Source organism: Adiantum capillus-veneris, chromosome 10 (assembly GCF_014529385.1).
Source record: "Adiantum capillus-veneris isolate H3 chromosome 10, ASM1452938v2, whole genome shotgun sequence".
Taxonomy (NCBI): Eukaryota; Viridiplantae; Streptophyta; class Polypodiopsida; order Polypodiales; family Pteridaceae; genus Adiantum; species Adiantum capillus-veneris.
This window is the reverse complement of record NC_140940.1, coordinates 114,339,735-114,358,378: the sequence shown is the minus strand read 5'-3', so window position 1 is coordinate 114,358,378 and position 18,644 is coordinate 114,339,735. Positions and strand designations below refer to the sequence as shown.

General features: G+C 43.9%; 1 protein-coding gene across 1 annotated transcript in view; it reads left to right on the top strand.

Moving 5' to 3' along the window:
- Positions 1 to 11,597: 11,597 nt before the first annotated feature.
- LOC147449481 (TATA box-binding protein associated factor RNA polymerase I subunit C) overlaps positions 11,598 to 18,644 on the top strand; it is a 154,963-nt gene continuing 147,916 nt past the window's right edge. The window contains exons 1-2 of the mRNA XM_086521927.1: positions 11,598 to 11,760; positions 11,937 to 12,031. Of these exons, the coding sequence (XP_086378053.1) occupies positions 11,703 to 11,760; positions 11,937 to 12,031 (153 nt within the window). The 5' untranslated portion in view covers positions 11,598 to 11,702. The remainder of the gene's footprint in view (positions 11,761 to 11,936; positions 12,032 to 18,644) is intronic.

Sequence of the window (18,644 nt, the reverse complement as noted above, 5' to 3'; positions counted from 1 at the left end):
CTCTAATGTATGCTATGGTCTAGACAAGGCCAGACATTGCACATGCAGTGGTAGTTGTGAGTAGGTTCATGGACAACCCAGGTAAAGAGCATCGGCAAGCTGTGAAGTGGATACTTAGGTATCTAAAAGGGACAACAACAAATGCTTTGTATTTTGGAGGAACTGATATTTTTCTAGAAGGGTATGCTGATGCAGATATGGCAGGTGACAAAGATACTCGAAGGAGCACTACTGGCTATGTGTTCACGGTTGGAGGCACAGCAGTAAGCTGGGCTTCAAAGCTGCAGAAAGTGGTTTCACTTTCTACCACGGAAGCAGAGTATGTAGCAATGACGGAGGCAAGCAAAGAAATTCTGTGGCTTCACAGATTCTTAGAAGAGCTTGGATTCAAACAAGACAATTGTGTCTTGTACAGTGATAGCCAAAGCGCTATCCATCTTGCGAAGAACTCAGCCTTTCATTCAAGGACAAAGCACATTGAGGTGAGAGCACTCTTTTGGAAGAGGGACAGCTAAAGCTAGGAAAGGTGCATACAAGTGAAAATCCTGCAGACATGTTTACAAAGGTGGTCAACAAGGAGAAGTTGAGCTTTTGCTCATCTTCAATCGGCATTCAAGGATAAGAAGCCCAAATGGAAAGCAGTCAGAGGTTTGGTTTGGAGATCAGTCTCCAAGTGGGAGATTGTTAAGTATGGAGCCTGATTTACCCTTGTAATTTTCTGTGGTAAAAGCGCACATTTGTAAGGCCCCCATTATGAGGAGAAGCCATCGTGCGTGAAGGAAAATCACTCACCGGAAACCAAAATTTTCACGAACAAGAATCAGGGGCAACTTTTTTTTCACCGGAATATTCTTTTTTGCCGGAATATTATGGCCGGACGGCGGCCGGAAAGTGGTCGGAAAACAACCGGTCCGTTGGCCGGTGGCCGGTAGTCAATGGCCGATGGCCGGTGGTCGGAAGTCCGTGGCCGGTGGCCGGTGGCCGAATTCAATGGCCGGTGGCCGAATTCAAAAGCGGACTTGTCTTCTCAAGGGCGGCCACACATGGGCGGATTGGAGGGTTCGATTTGGACTTATTCGCACAAGGGCGGCTACACATGGCTGTCCCTCATAAGAGAGGGCAGCCCTTTTGGCCTATAAAAAGAGGCCATTTCTACACACATTTCATAGTGTGAAGTTGATGCAACAAGGTGAGTGTGAGGTGGTGAGAGTGAAGCAAGGCGGGAGCTCCATTAAGGGTATAATCCCTTTGTAAACTACTTCTTGTTTTGAAGTACTAAAGCTATTGAGTGGCTGCTTTCCCGCGGACGTAGCCCACATTGGGTGAACCACGTATATCGTGTGTACTCTCTCTCTCTCTCTCTCTCTCTCTCTCTCTCTCTCTCTCTACTCTATAATCTCGTGTATATAAATCTGTCTCTCTCCATTAAGTAATCTACTCAATTATCTATTTAGCTACGTCTTATTTCCTAACATGTAGCACCACTGTCGAAATACCACACATGTGAATCTGCAGCAATAACTGACTTGCATGCATCATGGACAACAAGATTGTAAGTGCACTTTGCACTAAAAGCCCATTCTGCATCAACATCAACGTCACAGTCTCCTTTCACAAACGACTCAACAATGGCTGCATTTGTAGTAGAACCAGCATTTGCAGTGGTTTGGCCTTCAACTTAGGACACTGCTTGATCAGGTGATCATTAGCTTTACAATAATGGCAATGCATCTTCTCTTTGCCCTTATCACCAGAATTTACAGACGAACTGTTGCCAGTAGAAGCATTAGGAACAAGTGATTTTCCACTCGCAGAAGAACCATAAGAAGTGGCTGCATTGTTGTTTACCACCCTTTCTTTGAGCAGCAATAAAAGCATGTTCAATTGCACGCTGTCTACTTGTGTTTTTCTGAAAAGTGACTCTTACGACAACAATGTGCATAATGCATTAAACTTGATAACTTCAGGATTTTCTTGGTTAAGTCTCCAAGTACTAGCAAAAGTTTGGTAAGAATTTGGTAAGGCATCAAGAATAGTCTGCACAAGGGAACTATCTGAAATGAATTCACCTGTAGAAATAAGTTTCTCATTGATATCCTTGACACCAGCAACGAAAGTGTCCATATCATCTTCCTCATGCACAATCTTCGACTCTAACTCTTTACGTAGCAGTGCAATTTTTGCCTCATTACGGCTTGCATAAAGACCAGCCAGAATATCCCAAGCTTATTTTGCAGATTTCGTTGAATGAATGTGAGGAGTAATGGTGCATTTCACAGACAATGCAATCAACGCATGAGCCTGCGCATCCTTTACATCCCAAACGAGCTTATTCTGTCGTAGGCAAAACAACTCTAACAACAGCAATCCTTGCAGCAAGACCTGCAACATCCTCAACATCGCCTACATCCTCAGAACCAGGACGTACATCAATGCCCTGCACAATATTCCATATGACCTTTGACACAAGAACATGTTGCATCATGTAAGCCCACATAGGGTAATTTTCCCCATCCAATCTTTTCTCAGCAGCAAACATCTTGAACACATCTGTGTTGTTGTCGGCCATTGTGAATGCCTACACCTGATGTGAAAATTGCCCGAAAAGAGGAGAAACAAAGCGGGAACAACACATGCTAAATAGCACAAACCGTAGAGGATTGTAACGGACCTATTATGCAAAAAAAGGTACTGACAAAAATTTTGCACAAAATGACGAAATAGCCTGTGCAACACTGCCTGTAGTGGAAACAGAGGCCCAAATGAGCCCAAATCAGAAATCAGAGCCTATAACTCAACAATGCTTTTCCTTTGAGGTGGAAAACCTTTCTTGTATTTCCTCTGTCCATGCAACAGTTCGATGATTGCCCTCCCATACATAGCACTGTGATTGATGAGACCTTGAAACTTCATTTGCTTTCTCAAGTCTGATTCAAACTCATCATTGATTTCATTCCAAAATGGGTCCCATGAAGCCTTGATATCATCTTGAACATTCACAAAGTCATACTTTTAAAAATATCCAAAGATTTCAAGACCAGACAATAACACTAAAAAATAAAAGATAATTTGTTATCACACACGTCAGAAGTGCTTCCTCTCTTTTGCAAGTCCACAGTGAGACAATGAAAGCTCCTTTCTCTTGCATATACCCTTCTTTTGCAAAGGCAGCCTTCAATCCATCAAAATCATCTCTCGACCCCCTCACCCTTGCATAGGGTATTAACCTACACAAAGCAATGGATGGACAATCGAAGCGACTAAAAACATGTGTACTCTCAAGGACATCTGCTCCCCTATGCACATAGATTCTTTCTTCATCCTCCATCTCAACCATTGTCGTAACCTCATCTCTTATCTCCCATGGAACTATTTCAAGACAATTGTCCTCAAGAGCTAGTGTGTCGTCAATCTCGTGTACAGATCCCACTCCCATCTCCATAAAAAGAATCTCCTCCTCTTGGGTCTCCATCTCCTGTGTCATTTGGGTAGTTGAAAGTGAAGAGACCTGATCAATATTATCCACTTGACCATATGGGAGAACATCAGAACTCATCCCCCTTCGGGATTGGCCACGGGAGCTTGGGCTGCTAAAAAAAACATAAAAATTTATATTTGACATTTAAACATCAAATGGTTTCCTACTTTTTTGGGCCACCTCCTAAGCACGAGGATTTTGCAAAGCATACCAACACATAATTTTTTGAAACAAATTGGACAGAGTTTCTTTTGTATATATAACATAATTTCAAATTATATCATAACCCTCGAGGGCATCTCACATGAAGGTTTGGATTGAAAATAATATCATAATATTCCATCTTTATAAAAAAAAAATCATAAATATCAAGCTTAGTCCAAAATTAGATAGATACAAGTTTATATGGAAAGATTTCATTATATAGTAAAACACGTTAGAGCAAAATTTGTAAAGTTCTCCATAATATCTTAACTATTGTGTCAAGAAATGCATTATGACCCTTCAAATAAGGGTCATGAGCAATCTCCGCGTGTCGACGTGTGAGAAGACATGGGAAAATGGATGTGACTTTGAACCTACATCAGTAGATTAAGATTTACTGATTGAGTCAATGAATGTACTCAACAATGGGCATGACTGCGAACTTGAACCTCTTGATGGAGACTTAGTATTGGGTTTAACTCATGAAATGGAATGTGTTTTCCACAAACTGATCTTTCACAATCACCGCACGCCACTGTGCAAGGAAACAAAGCTAGAATGAAAACCTTAAGCAACAGATTTTGTGCGCATTTTTTAAAGCAAACTTGCGACTAAGTAGGCAGATTTTGTGCGCATTTTTAAAGCAAAGTGGCAACTCAATAGCTTGCATTAAAAACTAAAAAAACAAACTTGCATAATGAGTTGCATTTTTGGGTTGTCGAAGCTCGTAGAGCCTACGTGATTATCTCCTTCTTGCAGCTCTTAGACCGCAGTGCATATGTGTTCTCGAACCCAACCAAAGGGCACACGTCGGTGGGCGTTTGTCTATGAGAAGGAGGCAGGCTGCAAATTGTTTTCTCGAAAGCAATACTAAGCCTTAGCAGTAATGGGCTTTACATTGGGAGCAGTAGCAATAGGAGTAAATCTTTTTCATGACTTTCTTTACGAAGGGAATTTTTTCGTTATTTGTGCCGCGTTTTTTACTTGTCCTCACTTGCACACTAAATGTAGATGATAGATAGTTATTTTTTGTAAGCTAGCGTACTCAAAGTTTTAAAGTTCACATTTAAAAACTGATATATATCCTTGAATATGTTGACTTTTAGAATATAAAGTCTAATGCATTTTGACGTATTTATATTAACGTATTTCTAATTGTCTCAAGAAACCATGAACAGTAATCATGATATTTATTAACAACACCATGAACTATCCTAATTGGTCTGACAGTGCAACATCTCACAATTATATCATTAGGTGTGACATAAAAGCTAAGATTCTTGAATGCCTTCTATTTGTCAGCAAAAGAATACAATGATGTTTTGACACTCTATCATTCATTTTTCAGAAAGTCTTCAACTCAATAATACATCTTAAGTGAGCGTTTAGCCAACAATGGCTAGACACATAACCATTTATGGACCACATCGTGGTCACAAGGCATGTCTTATTTTTGAAGATAACATCTATGCACTCTCAATTTCTTATGTGAGACAACGTTTTGAAAGATATAATGCATTCAGTTAACTCTAATGGGTGAGCAGGTGAAGATAGGGGCCATTGAAGCTGTCAATGGTGAACAAGTCTTCCTTCTGAATCATGACCTGTGTCAGTTCTATAAGGTTTGCATTGCAACTGAAAGCACACAAAGCATTGGAATGGTGAAAAAACTAGGAATTGTAGATTTGGAAGCTGGTGATATGTTGCACGGTGCTTCTAATGTACTTGATATGATACGCACTATGGCTCCACAAAGCAACCTATATATGGCACTCAAGAAGACAAATGATATCATTCAAGTTCAGGAGCTGCCTATGCATTATGATGGATATGTTGAGTTACCGTCTTCTGGTCTAGCTAATGGAATGACATGGATGGAGCATAGACATGACAATCATATATGGACTGAATATGTTACATGCAACAGTGATAGCTTTCTGGGAGTGGTTAGGTTCAGTAGATGCTTAGGTCATCTTCATTGTGTAAACATTGAATATCCATATTATGTAAGAACAAAATTGCATAATGAGGCTCACTGGCGAGACCGACTTTCCAAGTCTTCTCCTTGAGGCACGATTAAATCATACTATGGCACTTTGGCTTGCAATCATTGTTCTGAACTACGAGAATGTGTGAATACATGTCTTACAGTCATGTATTATTGTATACTAAGGGATAAGCACAAGTGGACCCGTTGTGCAATACATTTGGGTGTGCATCAACATCCCTGTGTAGAAGGAAGGTGAAGATCAAATGAGGAAAAGGTGGCATCAATGCTGCTTAATCATGCTTCTCGAGAGCCTTTTACTACATCCAAACTGGAACATGCAGCTGATCAAGATTTTATAATGGGAAAGATGGTCATGGAGAATGGTGACGGCATTCAGTACATTGGGAATGGTGAGTTTGCTGAAGTTTTGGACACTATCACACAATTGTCTGATAAGCGAAGGATTGAGCGAATCTTGGAATGTGCCAAACGATCAAAGAATGTAAGTGCTTGAGGCTTAGAGGCCGTGTTAGATCTTAAGAGAAAGAGTAGTTATCCATACATACATAATGTTCTCTTTCCTGGTCAGCTTGAGAGTGGCCAACAACCACATGTGTTCAAGATGTCCATAATTGGACCGGGCAGTGGAGTTGATCTAGTGAATCGAATGCATCCTGATAGGAATTTAGAGCACATGTGGGTGCACTTTGATAATTTTCACCATGTGCATGGATGGCCTACAATGTATGCACATGTGTATGATCCGTTTGTGCATGAACTTATGACAATAGCAACATGTGAATTTATCGTGGAGAATAAGTTTTCACATAGCGAGTTTTGGAAGATGCTCAATATGTGGTCCAAGAGCAAGGATATGATAAGCCTGAGTTCAGAGGTTTTATGGCACATAAAGCAAATGCAAATTTGGTAGCGGTTAAAACTGTTTACTTTGGGGGTCGTGAGATGATTATGCCTGCCAAGGAAAGGTCATGTGTTTTCCATTGGGAGCAATCAATAATTTGACATACTGTCAAGTGCATTCGACCTTCCTCCAAGAAGAACATAAGATTTTGTACTGCAAATGGCGTAATGCACTATCAAAGAGCCAAACCAAAATTTGCAAGGGGGAGTTCCATCGCTATTGGAGGGTTGGGCATACTATTGATAGAGAGGTTTCTTGTTTGGAAACATGGTTGGCATGGTGGGATGTCAGAGTTTCACATTGGGGAGGAAGATTTGTAATGCAAGATGAGTCTGGCATTTTTGTCCCAAACACCAACTTATCCGAAACTAAACATGCTAGCATGTGGGCATCCTTGGACAAAGATAAAATTAGTTTGTATGAGACTGCAGGGGCAGATATGTCAATGGATGTGCTTCAGAGGGTTAAGTACAATCCCTACCTTAAAGGTGCAAAGACAAGCAATGGCCCCAATATGCAAGATTTTGCCCAGAGATTCTTAAATCGATCATCTACCGCCTTGAACGCAAAAAATTTGGTCGATATGACTCATTCCTCAATGGAAGAAATGGGTTTTCAAAGTCTAGAGATGAATAGGTCAAATATAAGGGACAAAAGTGTGAAGAATAAGAGGCCGATCTTTGTGGATCCAGGTGTGGTATTAGAGGAGGATAGCCATAGGCCTGAGTTTGCGACGGTGACGAAATCTGTTGGTGGGACAGGGGATGCATCTGCACATGGTGATACAAAATATTGGCCCGAGGTAAAGGTTGCAAAGACAGTATGGGCAATTAGGAGAACTGAACTAGGGCGTAAGATGACATGTTTCGGGATTCTACAAAATTAAGCAGACAGATGTGGACGGTTTATTAATGAGGGGTTATGTGATATTAAGCATGGTATTGCCGCACCATGTTTTTAGGGTCATAGAAAATACTCCGCATTTGGGTCAAATCTTGGAGGGTTTGCTGAGGGTTATGCTTGGTTTTTCAATACAAGCAACATGCACACATGGAAGATTCATGAGATGATAGTGGGACCACCTGGACCTGCACCTGGTGTTTGGAGGGCCGATGAGGGAACAAACCTACTGCAATATGAGGCAGAACAACTTGAAGCTAATGGAATTGTGCTTCTTCGACATGGAACTGAAGGTGCAGGTTTGAAAGGGGGCATTGGAGCAACAAATAGAGTTCCTAGTATCTTTCGGCCAAAATATAGAGATGGAAAGATTGTTAAATGGCGATCAAAGCTAACAAAAGAATTTTAGACCATAGTTGATTTGGGTAGATGCATGATACCAGAATTAGTTAAAGAGGTCATCATTGTATGCAATGAGACACATGTTTTCTATGTTAGCACAGATGGATCAAGGGCAAAGGGAGTTACATACTCTGTGACTTTGTCTGATTTTCCACATTGTACGTGTGAAGACTTCCAAAAGAGAAAGTCCAAGAGACTGACATATGTGCTATGCAAGCATATCTACTAAGTGTTTCTCAAAATTTGGGTTTGGACTCTCAAGCCCATGAGTTCGTGCACCAAGCGGCCTCGAAAAAGGTGGAGCTCTTTCAAGCTTTGGGTGGAGGATGACCAACTATATAGCAGTAATTCAAGTCTCTCGGGTTGTAATAGTTTTGCATTGTAGAGTATTTTGTCATCAATTATTTTCGCGGTATAGTGTGGCATGAAGTGTTTATCTATGTGAGCACAAATTTTTGGAGTTAGTTTTATTAAGAGGCCGTTCTTGGATTTAGTATTGATGCTCTCTTTGCTAGCATCATTTTGTGTATGTGTTGGTGACTACATATCAATGTGTATGAACACTTTCAAGTAAGAGTATAATTCTTTTGTTTGAGAGTATTTGAGATGCAATTTGTTCACTTTGCTACCTATCATCTACAAAGTAACTATTGAGGTCATGATCTGGTCATTTTCAATGTACGTGCTTGCTCCGTTTCTTATCTCACTCGGAAGTACTCGCTCGAGGATTGGGATTCCTCTCAAATTGTGTGTGGTCTTCCTACTCTTGCTTCATGCCTTTCTAACACTGTGCATGCTACTGATACTTTCACTGCAGATTTTCATAACATTTTTAAAAGTGTTCACTTTGCTATCAAGCATTCACAAGAACTTTACATTAAGCATGCTAATAAGCACCGCAAAACACATGAATTTAAGAGGAGTATGTTATGCCTTGAATTAAAAAGAGAAGAATTAAAAGTTTTGATACACATGTTTTTGTTAAGCTTGCTCCTCTTTTTTATTATCCATTCAAATTTTTTGTTGTGAAAAATGATGTTTCATTTTGCTTTGAATTTACCTTCACATTGACACATTCACAATGTATTTCACATTAATTTGTTATGACCCTTTCGAGGACCCCTACCTAAACATCATATACATGAGGACCTACCTGCACTTGTAGATCAAGAAGAGCAACTCATCCTTGACCAAATAGTTGATCATGAGACCACCACCACGCACACTGACACCGTTTATAATTGTTATCTGTTGACTTTTAACGACCACTTTAGAGAAGATGTTAAGTGAATGCTTGATTTTTTTTCCGAAACTTTCCATATCTTCTCCACACATTTCATCACTCACGGTTCTCTTTTGAGCAACTGAGGACAATTGCTATCCCTGGTGGGAGGGATATTAAGAGATTGGGCACCCTCATGTTGTATGTGGTTAACTATGATTGGGATAGCTGGTGTGTAATGGGTATTTACTGTGATGTATTTTTATTCTTACTGATAGTGAACTGATGCTGTGTAGATTGGAACTCTCGGAGCTGAGGAGAATGCGCCGGCAATAAATTATTATCTCGGCCATTTTCATTTGCATAGTGATAGTTTATTTTGTCAATAAGCCACTATGGTTCGCTTGTACATATAATTAGTGAGAACTCACCCTATAGAGGGTCATGGGTCATGCAATACAGGATAGCCATCAAAGACTAAAGTGGAACTACATGTAAAGTGGGGCCTCCAATTTTTGGCACCAATAAGCTATAACAAAAATTAAATACCAAACTCGACAAGAGGTGCCGTGGAGTTTGGGGCTACAATCTTTAAGCCATTCATGTGCAAGATTCCTCTCTCTCCACTCTTATGCTATGATGTGTAGTTTCAAAGCATGTCCACATCTTCTTCTCTTACAATAATTTACTATCAAGTCTGTTCTATGTGTGTGTATGTGGTGTCCTAGTCTAGGTGTGTACTTGGGTTTTGGGAGAGATGGTGAGAGGTTGATGGGTATGTGTGTGAGGAAATTGGAGTAGTTCAAGCAACTTTCTCCCTCTCAACAATTCTATTATCAAAATCAAATGCCTACTAGGAAGTCACAATATAACATAGCAGTGAATTGTTCTTTCACGGATTATGGAGTGCGCTAGTCCTTATTAGCATTCACAAGGCCAATACGAAAAATTTAGTGTCAACACATTGGGTGCTCTCTCTCTTTCAACCCACTACGTGCTCACCCCTAGTTGGCCAAGGTTAAGATTCCTTAGATCCTTACGCTCCTGTTGATAACGCCGCGAGTCGCTTAAATCCACAAATCCCAACTTAAGGATGCCAAATTTGCGTAGGGCATGGCTTGAGCTATAGAGCACGCATCAAAGCTTGCAGGGCTCAAAACTTGTGCTCAAACTTCCTCTTTTATGGGAAACAGACGTTGCTTCTTGCGGTGCAACATGTGGATTTTCCAACGCAATAGCATACAAAAGGGGATGCACCAAGTGATACATACAAACACCGGTTTGAAGAGGGACAACCGAGATTGGGTCTCAAACCAACATACTAACCAATCGGCAACATACATGGTAGCTTCTCTAGTCCAAGGAGCTTTGTACGTCTTCCAGAGAAAAAGGAGGGGGGGGGGGGGGGGGGGGGGGGGGAGGGGGAGGGGAGATCTTCAACACTAAAGGGCATGGGGTAGTAACCGAAGCTTGGATGGTGGAATCTATGGCCGCGAAGTGAGGGCACACGATGCGAGGTAAATCCGATCGTCATATTTTAAAGGGGTGCGGCAAATCCGGCCATTGGAGACATTGAAAGGTGTGCGGGCGCATGGATAGGGCATTGGATTGCCACAATGCAGGCGTCAGACTCAAATCTATGAGCGGTCGACCACGTGCAATTTTTCTAATTTGGCGTCCAATTCTCTCGAGATACTCAGGCTAGTTTTTCGTTGTTGATCTCGTCTCGGGGGCTTCATTTAAGACCCCGTCCCCTTTAGTGTTGAGGGGGGAGATAGTGCTGTTATGAGGACACGAGTGTGGCCCGTCCTATGGATGGGGAGAGAGAGAGAGAGAGAGAGAGAGAGAGAGAGAGAGAGAGAGAGAGAGAGAGAGAGAGAGAGAGAGAGAGACCCCTTTTGTGACACGACTCCCTATGCGAGGTCTCCCTCTCTTTCTTTCTTTGCATTGGCCTCCAGTGCCCCCTCCAATCCCTCTCCGTATGCCACATGATAGGGGCTTCCAAAGTGCTAGGTTGAGTTCAAATTACAAACCCAAGTAGAAAAGTTCTGAGTGTAGGTCCTACGTGGCGGAAGGTAGTTGGAGGAAAAAGAGAATGCTTGGTCTTCGGACCTACCACGAAAGCGGTTGCTCACCGCCGGACATGCAAGCAACCTTTAGCCTTTCGACGATGAGTGCAGAGAGAGCTCACAAACCAACGACCCCACTCGCATAAAACAAGGACTCTAGGCACCCGAATCCTATTGAATGCATTTTGAGCGCCAAAAAGTTTTTTTGGTCTTGTCCGTTCCTACACTTGAGTGGAAAAGCTGAAATACAGGGTGGGGCTCGACAACAGTCTGAATCTGCCCATAGTATAGAGACAACTGGAAAATATTTTGTCACAATTTTGAATGATTTCTGTGAAAGGGGGGTTTGGTCAATATTTTCTACACAAAATAATTCAAGAACACTGCCGCATAGCGCCGTCGTTCGGTCAAATGCTATAAACCTCAACTTAGAACCCAGGAATGCCAATGCCATAGTCTTCTCTATTGTCATTCAATGTTTCGATGAACGTTGGACGTAGCAGACTCGCATAGGGATGGCGTGGTGTGTGGGCTCTATCTTCCCCACCCCTGATCTCCTGACTGAGCCCTCTTGTAAGTATCCTCTCCTCCCTCCCTCTGGTCGCGCGCGCGCGCACACACACACACACACACACACACACACACACACACACACAGAGAGAGAGAGAGAGAGAGAGAGAGAGAGAGAGAGAGAGAGAGTGAGAGAGTGAGAGTTTTCGTGTGTGTGTGTGTGTGTGTGTGATGTCCAGTTGAATCCCCACTTCTGGATGCTCTCGATCCTCCGCAACATCTCTTCGATACTGGGTGTTCATTTCGTGCCGAGTCCTTTCCTGAAGCTGAACCGGTACGCACTCCTGATTTTTACCTTTTGATTATGATTAGTGCCAATCACTAGTATTTAAGATACGTGAGCTAATTTTCAGCCCTAATATCAATACAGTAAAAGCAAGAAAGATAGTGGTAGAATGGATTATCCCATGAAGAGGTTGTGGAGGTGGGGAGTTGTGTATATAGAAAGACTAATTTTGTCTAAAGCTATTATTTAGTTGTGTCTTCAGACCAAAAAATGACTTAGATTGCCACCCTACCATCTACGCTTTAGGCAGATAGCTTTAGTACAAAGGAGCTCCAACCTCCACTCGGCCTAGCCAGAGGGGCAGCAAGCAGGCCTGAGCGATTGTGCGCATTGCACAGCTAGCCGGGAAGCGTGAGGCAGAGGTCGTTGCTTCTGTCATCTTTGGAGCCATGTGTGCCTGGAGCCATGTGTGCCTGATGGCTGGCTCTTCTTCCTTGTGTTGTCAAGGAAAAAGGCAATCCCTGCCTTTTCCACTAATGGCTGTCGTGGCTCTTTTTTCAGTGTGGGAAGTTTGTATGACAAGAGAGGGAACAACTTTATAAAAGGCTTGTCTATTGGTCACTTTGTAGTATTATCTTATGTAGTGGCAGAGGAACAAGTCCCACTCTCTCTCTCTCTCTCTCTCTCTCCAAAAAGGAGGGCTTGACCCTTACATATACGGAAGTGTGCACTTAAATACTTGCAAAAACTATTTAGGTATATCGTTAGAGAATTCACACAGAATAAAACTTAGAAATAAAGCAGAGAGACACGACCTGGTTCCTCCCCTTCTAAAGATTTTCTATCAGTTATTAACTTAATTTTTACAAACACATGAATTGGAGAAGTTTGCACTGTTCTTTGTGCAGGAATCATTGTGATGGAAGAAATGCATGTGAATCATTAGCCCAACGATGGTACAGCCAAAGTGTGTTGACTCTAGAAGGTGACATGGACAGATATATGCAGGCTAGTAGAAGCATGGCAAAAGACTGGAGCAGCTAGGAAGATCATGGGTTGACAAGTAGCAGCGGAGGTGTATGACTGATGCGGTTTGTAGGCCAAGGAATGCTCCATAAGGGGCTAATTTGAGTAGCAAGTGAAGAAGATACGAAGTGCAGCTTTTGGGTCCAGGAATGAAGAGCTTGAAGTGGTGAAGGAGCAGGTCCAAACGGCTCATCAAACCGAGCTACGAAGCTCAAGTTATTGAAGGCTGAAGGTTTAGTGTGATGTAGAATCTAGGCGGATAGGGCAATCGGGGACAGATGGTCCAAGTGGAAGTCAAGTTATAGGCGTGTAGTACTCTATTTATGGAGTCTACCTGTCTTTTCAGATTGTAGATAGGAGCCACGGATAGCAAGTTATGGCCAGTTGAAGTTTTGTCGGGGGCTAGGTTGGTGCCTACCTGACCACATGGGGAATTGTGTCATCTGGCGTCTTTTGAGTTGCGGCAAGGTTCTACAGTAGGGTATGCAACATAGCAGGAAGCGACTGCATGTCAAATGGAGGCTGGAGCGGAAAGATATGAAAGCCGGGAGATTGGGTGCCTTTGTTCGAAGGTGATTGCAGATGATTTGATCGGTTTTTACGGCCTCGGTTTGGGGGCTCCAGAAATTGTGAGGAGCAGCTTGAGCCGGGGGTGTCCAAGTAGACATGATGAATTTGCGGCCGGGTTATGCGGCTCGGTGATCGGATCACCAGCTAGCAGGCAGGACAAGTTGGGTAAATAAAAGTTTTTTTCAAAATGGGTTTTGGATTTTTCAAGGGGTTCAAAGAGTGGCTTGAGCCTGGGGCTGCCACGTGGGAGCGAGTAAGCCCACTTGCGTAGAAGGATAACCGAGTACCAAGGTATAACACCGGGGCCATGAGCCCATTGAAAGCATACGAGGTGTGAGAGGAGCTCTCCCTTGCGCTAGGCTATGGTTGCCCATAATGGGCGTTGTGCGTGTCGCGCGCGCTGGCGCGAGGGGATCTGGGTGTCGGTTTTGGTGGGCTTTAGCTGTCGTCGGTGGTGTGAGTGGTGGTGCGTGTGGGCGGTGTCACAGTGGTGACGTGGCTTGAATAGGACGGTTTCCCGCGCGCCGGCCCCCCTTTTTTTGAAGACAAAGTGAGTGCCTCCCCACGGGGCCCAATAGCGATGTCGCTATTGCCTGGGAGGGGTGTCCCACAGTGGTGCAGTGAAGCGAGAGAGAATGCAAGCCCGAGGCCATAAGGAGCTAATCAAGGGGAGGATCCCACAAGAGGTGCTAACGGGCAGTGAGCAGGAAAGAGAGAGAGGGGGCCCAAAGGCTGAACAAAAAGGGAGCAAATGAAGAGAAAGAAGGAACCCGTCCGAGAGGAGACCATAATGCAAGTGTAAATGCAAAGGAAGCCAAATTGAACGGACGAGGAGTCAAGAGGTTTGCACCATGCAGATACCAAACACCAAGAAAGTGCCAAGTGGTGGTCATGCAAGAAAACTTCTAAAGAAAGCTTCAGTTAATTGTACGAGCTAGATAGCTCCTTGTCTTTTTCTTTTTTAGCCTTAGCCAAGCCTTATAAAAGGACAGAGGAGTGATTTTTTGGGGGCTTTTTTGCCAGAGAGAGTGCATAGTTGACTATACTATCTCCCTATGCAATAATACCAAACATTAGCCCCTACTTCTTGTGTTGCTTCTCCCTATCCCCCTTCTTTTCTCTCGCTCTTTGGGTATTTGCCAGTGCTTGCAGAGGGTTTGCCTGCAGCTTGAAGGGTGTCACTAAGAGGGCAGAATTGGGGTGTCTTGTGAGCCGGAAAGGGTGAGTTGAGCAGTGTGGGTGTGTTTGTGTTGAAAGGTGTTTTTTTGCAAGGTGTGAGGTGGTTGTTCGGTATGCTAAAGTGGAATTGTTAGTGCAAATTAGCCAATTTGAAGGTGTTATTAGAGAGGTTAGGGATGCTGTGAAATCCTTGGGCTATAGAGAGGCAAACATTTTGTGTGCTGGGTGTGTTCACTATTCCCCCTCTCCATCTTCTGGTGCCCCCATTGAGGAGCTGTCCGATGCTCTATTTTGAGGTTTGAAGCGGTGTTTTTTAGCTGACAAAGCAGTTGGCTGATGGTCGAGATGTTTGATGGTCGAGTTTAGAGCTGATAGAGATAGTGGAGCCAGGTTTTGGCTCCATCTTTACGGCATTGAAGATCCCGAGGATTGGTTAGCAGATTTTGAGTTATGGCTGCTGTCGATGCGTATGTCGACGGATACAAAAAGGTTGCAGACAGTGCCGTTGTTGATGCGAGGACGAGCCAAGGTATGGTTCGATGGTTTACAGAGCAGTGATCGAGAATGTTGGCAAAAATTGCAAAGTCAGTCTTTAGAGCGGTTTTGGGAAGTGGTTACGGCAGAAGAAGCTGGTACAAGGCTTACAGTGGTACGCCAGGATGTAAGTAAATATTTCTCAATTTTCATTGAGCAGTTTGAAGGTTGTTGGAAGCAGTTAGAGGTTGCTACTGGGGTCAAAAGCAATCAATATTTGAAGGTATCACAGCTGTTAGAGTGCTTACATCCGAGGATTAGAGAAAAGGTCGAAGGCGGTGCAGATACATACGAAGACATGGTCTATCTGGCAAGGATAAAGAGCAGAAAAGTAAAGCGGAAGCTGGAGTTGGGCAATGCTAAAGCCATCAGATTATATGCCTGTTGCGGAGGTAGCAAAGTGCTCTTTGGTTCAACCAAGGGCGATCCCAATTGTTCGACGTGCAGAGCCTGTTGAGGTAAGACCTACTGTTGGTTATGTTCCTTGGAGATTTCCAGTATATGAAGTACATGTGCTGAGGGTGGACGAGCTTGTCAACGAGGAGAAGCTCCATGTTGAAATGAACAAAGACACAAAAATGGTAGTAGATGTGGAGGTTCCGGTGCGGGTTGAAAAGATAAAGCCTGTTCTTGTGGAAAGTTTGCATGAAAGGATAGCAGAATGTGGTGGGGTTGCAAATACCGAGGGTTCAGGAGTTGATGAAGAAAGTGAGGGAAGTCAGGATGATGGTCAAGCTTTTGTGGAGCAGCAAGTGGATGTAGATGATGATACGGAGTCTATATATAATGCCGATGATGATGACGGTACAAGCTCGTGTAGCTGGGAGACAAGCGAGGAGAATGGAGCGGATGAGTCCACATCCTATGAAGGTGAGACGGAGTCTGATGAGCCTAAGTTGGTAAAGGTAAAGCTACCCTCTTATGTGTTTGATGATATGGTAGTAGCCCATGTGCAAGAAAGGCAGGGAACAAAGCAAGCCCAGATGCTCGATGAAGACCAAATGGAGCGGTTTAGGCCTACAGATGATGAAATACAGGTAAAGGTAGTGTGTGGTGCCATGCTAATGGCTGATGTTGAAAGTAGCGGTGGAAGGTGCCATGGTGGTGCAACATTTTGCCAGGAGAGATAGAGCAGCGTGTCTATGGAGGAACACAAAGATGGTGCAATAGAGAACGAGTTTTTCTCTTCCCATGAAGAGCCTGATGCAGCGGTAGAAGAGGTGCTTGAAGGGCAAAAGGTTGAAGCTGAAGAGCAAGAGGTGCTGATCGACCTTGAAGGGTCGGTTGACGAGGAAGGGTTCGATGATGCTGGAATTGAGTGTGTGGCCAAAGAGGAGGTTGTGATGCCAAAGACGGAGGAGATTCCGATGCAACAGACATGTTTAAGGGTGGAGAAAGAAGAATCCCAAACAGTGACTTTGCTTCCATTAAAGGTATGTAAGCTATGGTTGATGCATATGGTGGTATGCGGAGGCTGGTTCAGCAGGTACAGGGTTCCATGCTCGAGGTCTCCACTTTATTTGGTTGGGAGGGAGGGTCAGACGTGTGTTGGAACTTGGTGTCAGGTAGGCTAGGGGTAGCCTACACATGATGGTCTAGGTGCTGCGGTGCGGTACTATGATGAGCAATTACAGATGGGTGAAGGATATTCAAGGCAGGTGTTTGATCTAGGTGGAAGCTATATGATGAAGGGGGTGGGGCAACCCACTTCAAGGTTTGACAGGAGACAGAATAAAATTGTGTACATGTGGTTTTGGTTTTCTCATAGTGTGTGCCAGGTTTCAGTTAAAAGTGGAATAAAGCTCTTATGTGGTTGAGCATAAATGCTCAACTAGGGGGTGGGCAATGATGGTACAGCCAAAGTGTGTCGACTCTAGAAGGTGACATGGACAAATATATGCAAGCTAGCAGAAGCATGGAAAAAGGCTAGAGTAGCTAGGAAGATCATGGGCTGACAAGTAGCAGCTGACTGATGCGGTTTGTAGGCCAAGGAAGGCTCCATAAGGGGCTAATTTGAGTAGCAGGTGAGGGAGATACGAAGTGCAGCTTTTGGGTCGAGGAATAAAGAGCTTGAAGTGCTGAAGGAGCAGGTCCAAACGGCTCATCAAACCGAGCTACGGAGCTCAAGTTATTAAAGGTTGAAGGTTCGGTGTGTTGCAGATTCTAGCTGGATAGGGTAACTGGGGACAGGTGGTCCAAGTGGAAGTCAAGTTACAGGCGTGTAGTACTCTATTTATGGAGCCTACCCGTCTTTTCAGATTGCAGATAGGAGCCATGAATAGCAAGTTATGGCCAGTTGAAGTTTTGTCGGGGGCTTGTCGTGCACGCTGGCGCGAGGGGATCCGGGCGCCGGTTTTGGCGGGCTTTAGCTGCCGTCGGTGGTGTGAGTGGTGGTGTCTGTGGGCGGTGTCACAGTGGTGACGTGGCTTGAATAGAGCGGTTTCCCGCGCGCTGGCCCCCCTTTTTTTGAAGACAAAGTGAGTGCCTCCCCACGGGGCCCAATAGCGATGTCGCTATTGCCTGAGAGGGGTGTCCCACAGTGGTGCAGTGAAGCGAGAGAGAGAATGCAAGCCCGAGGCCATAAGGGGCTAATCAAGGGGAGGATCCCACAACAGGACCTAACGGGTAGTGAGCAGGAAAGAGAGAGAGGGGGCCCAAAGGCCGGACAAAAAGGGAGCAAATGAAGAGAAAGAAGGAACCCGTCCGAGAGAGACCATAATGCGTAAATGCAAAGGAAGCCAAATTGAACGGACGAGGAGTCAAGAGGTTTGCACCATGCAGATACCAAACACCAAGAAAGTGCCAAGTGGTGGTCATGCAAGAAAACTTCTAAAGAAAGCTTCAGTTAATTGTACGAGCTAGATAGCTCCTTGTTTTTTTCCTTTTTGCCTTAGCCTTATAAAAGGATAGAGGAGTGATTTTTTGGGGGCTTTTTTGCCAGAGAGTTATTGGAGTTTTCAAGCCTATGTCTTGCAAGGTTGCCATTGGAGCTGCATACTTGACTATACTATCTCCCTATGCAATAATACCAAACATTTGCCCCTACTTCTTGTGCTGCTTCTCCCTATCCCCCTCCTTTTCTCTCGCTCTTTGTGTACTTGCCGGTGCTTGCAGAGGGTTTGCCTGCAGCTTGAAGGGTGTCACTAAGAGGGCAGAATTGGGGTGTCTTGTGAGCCGGAAAGGGTGAGTTGAGCAGTGTGGGTGTGTTTGTGTTGAAAGGTGTTTTTTTGCAAGGTGTGAGGTGGTTGTTCGGTATGCTAAAGTGGAATTGTTAGTGATAATTAGCCAATTTGAAGGTGTTATTAGAGAGGTTATGGGTGCTGTGAAATCCCTGGGCTATAGAGAGGCAAAC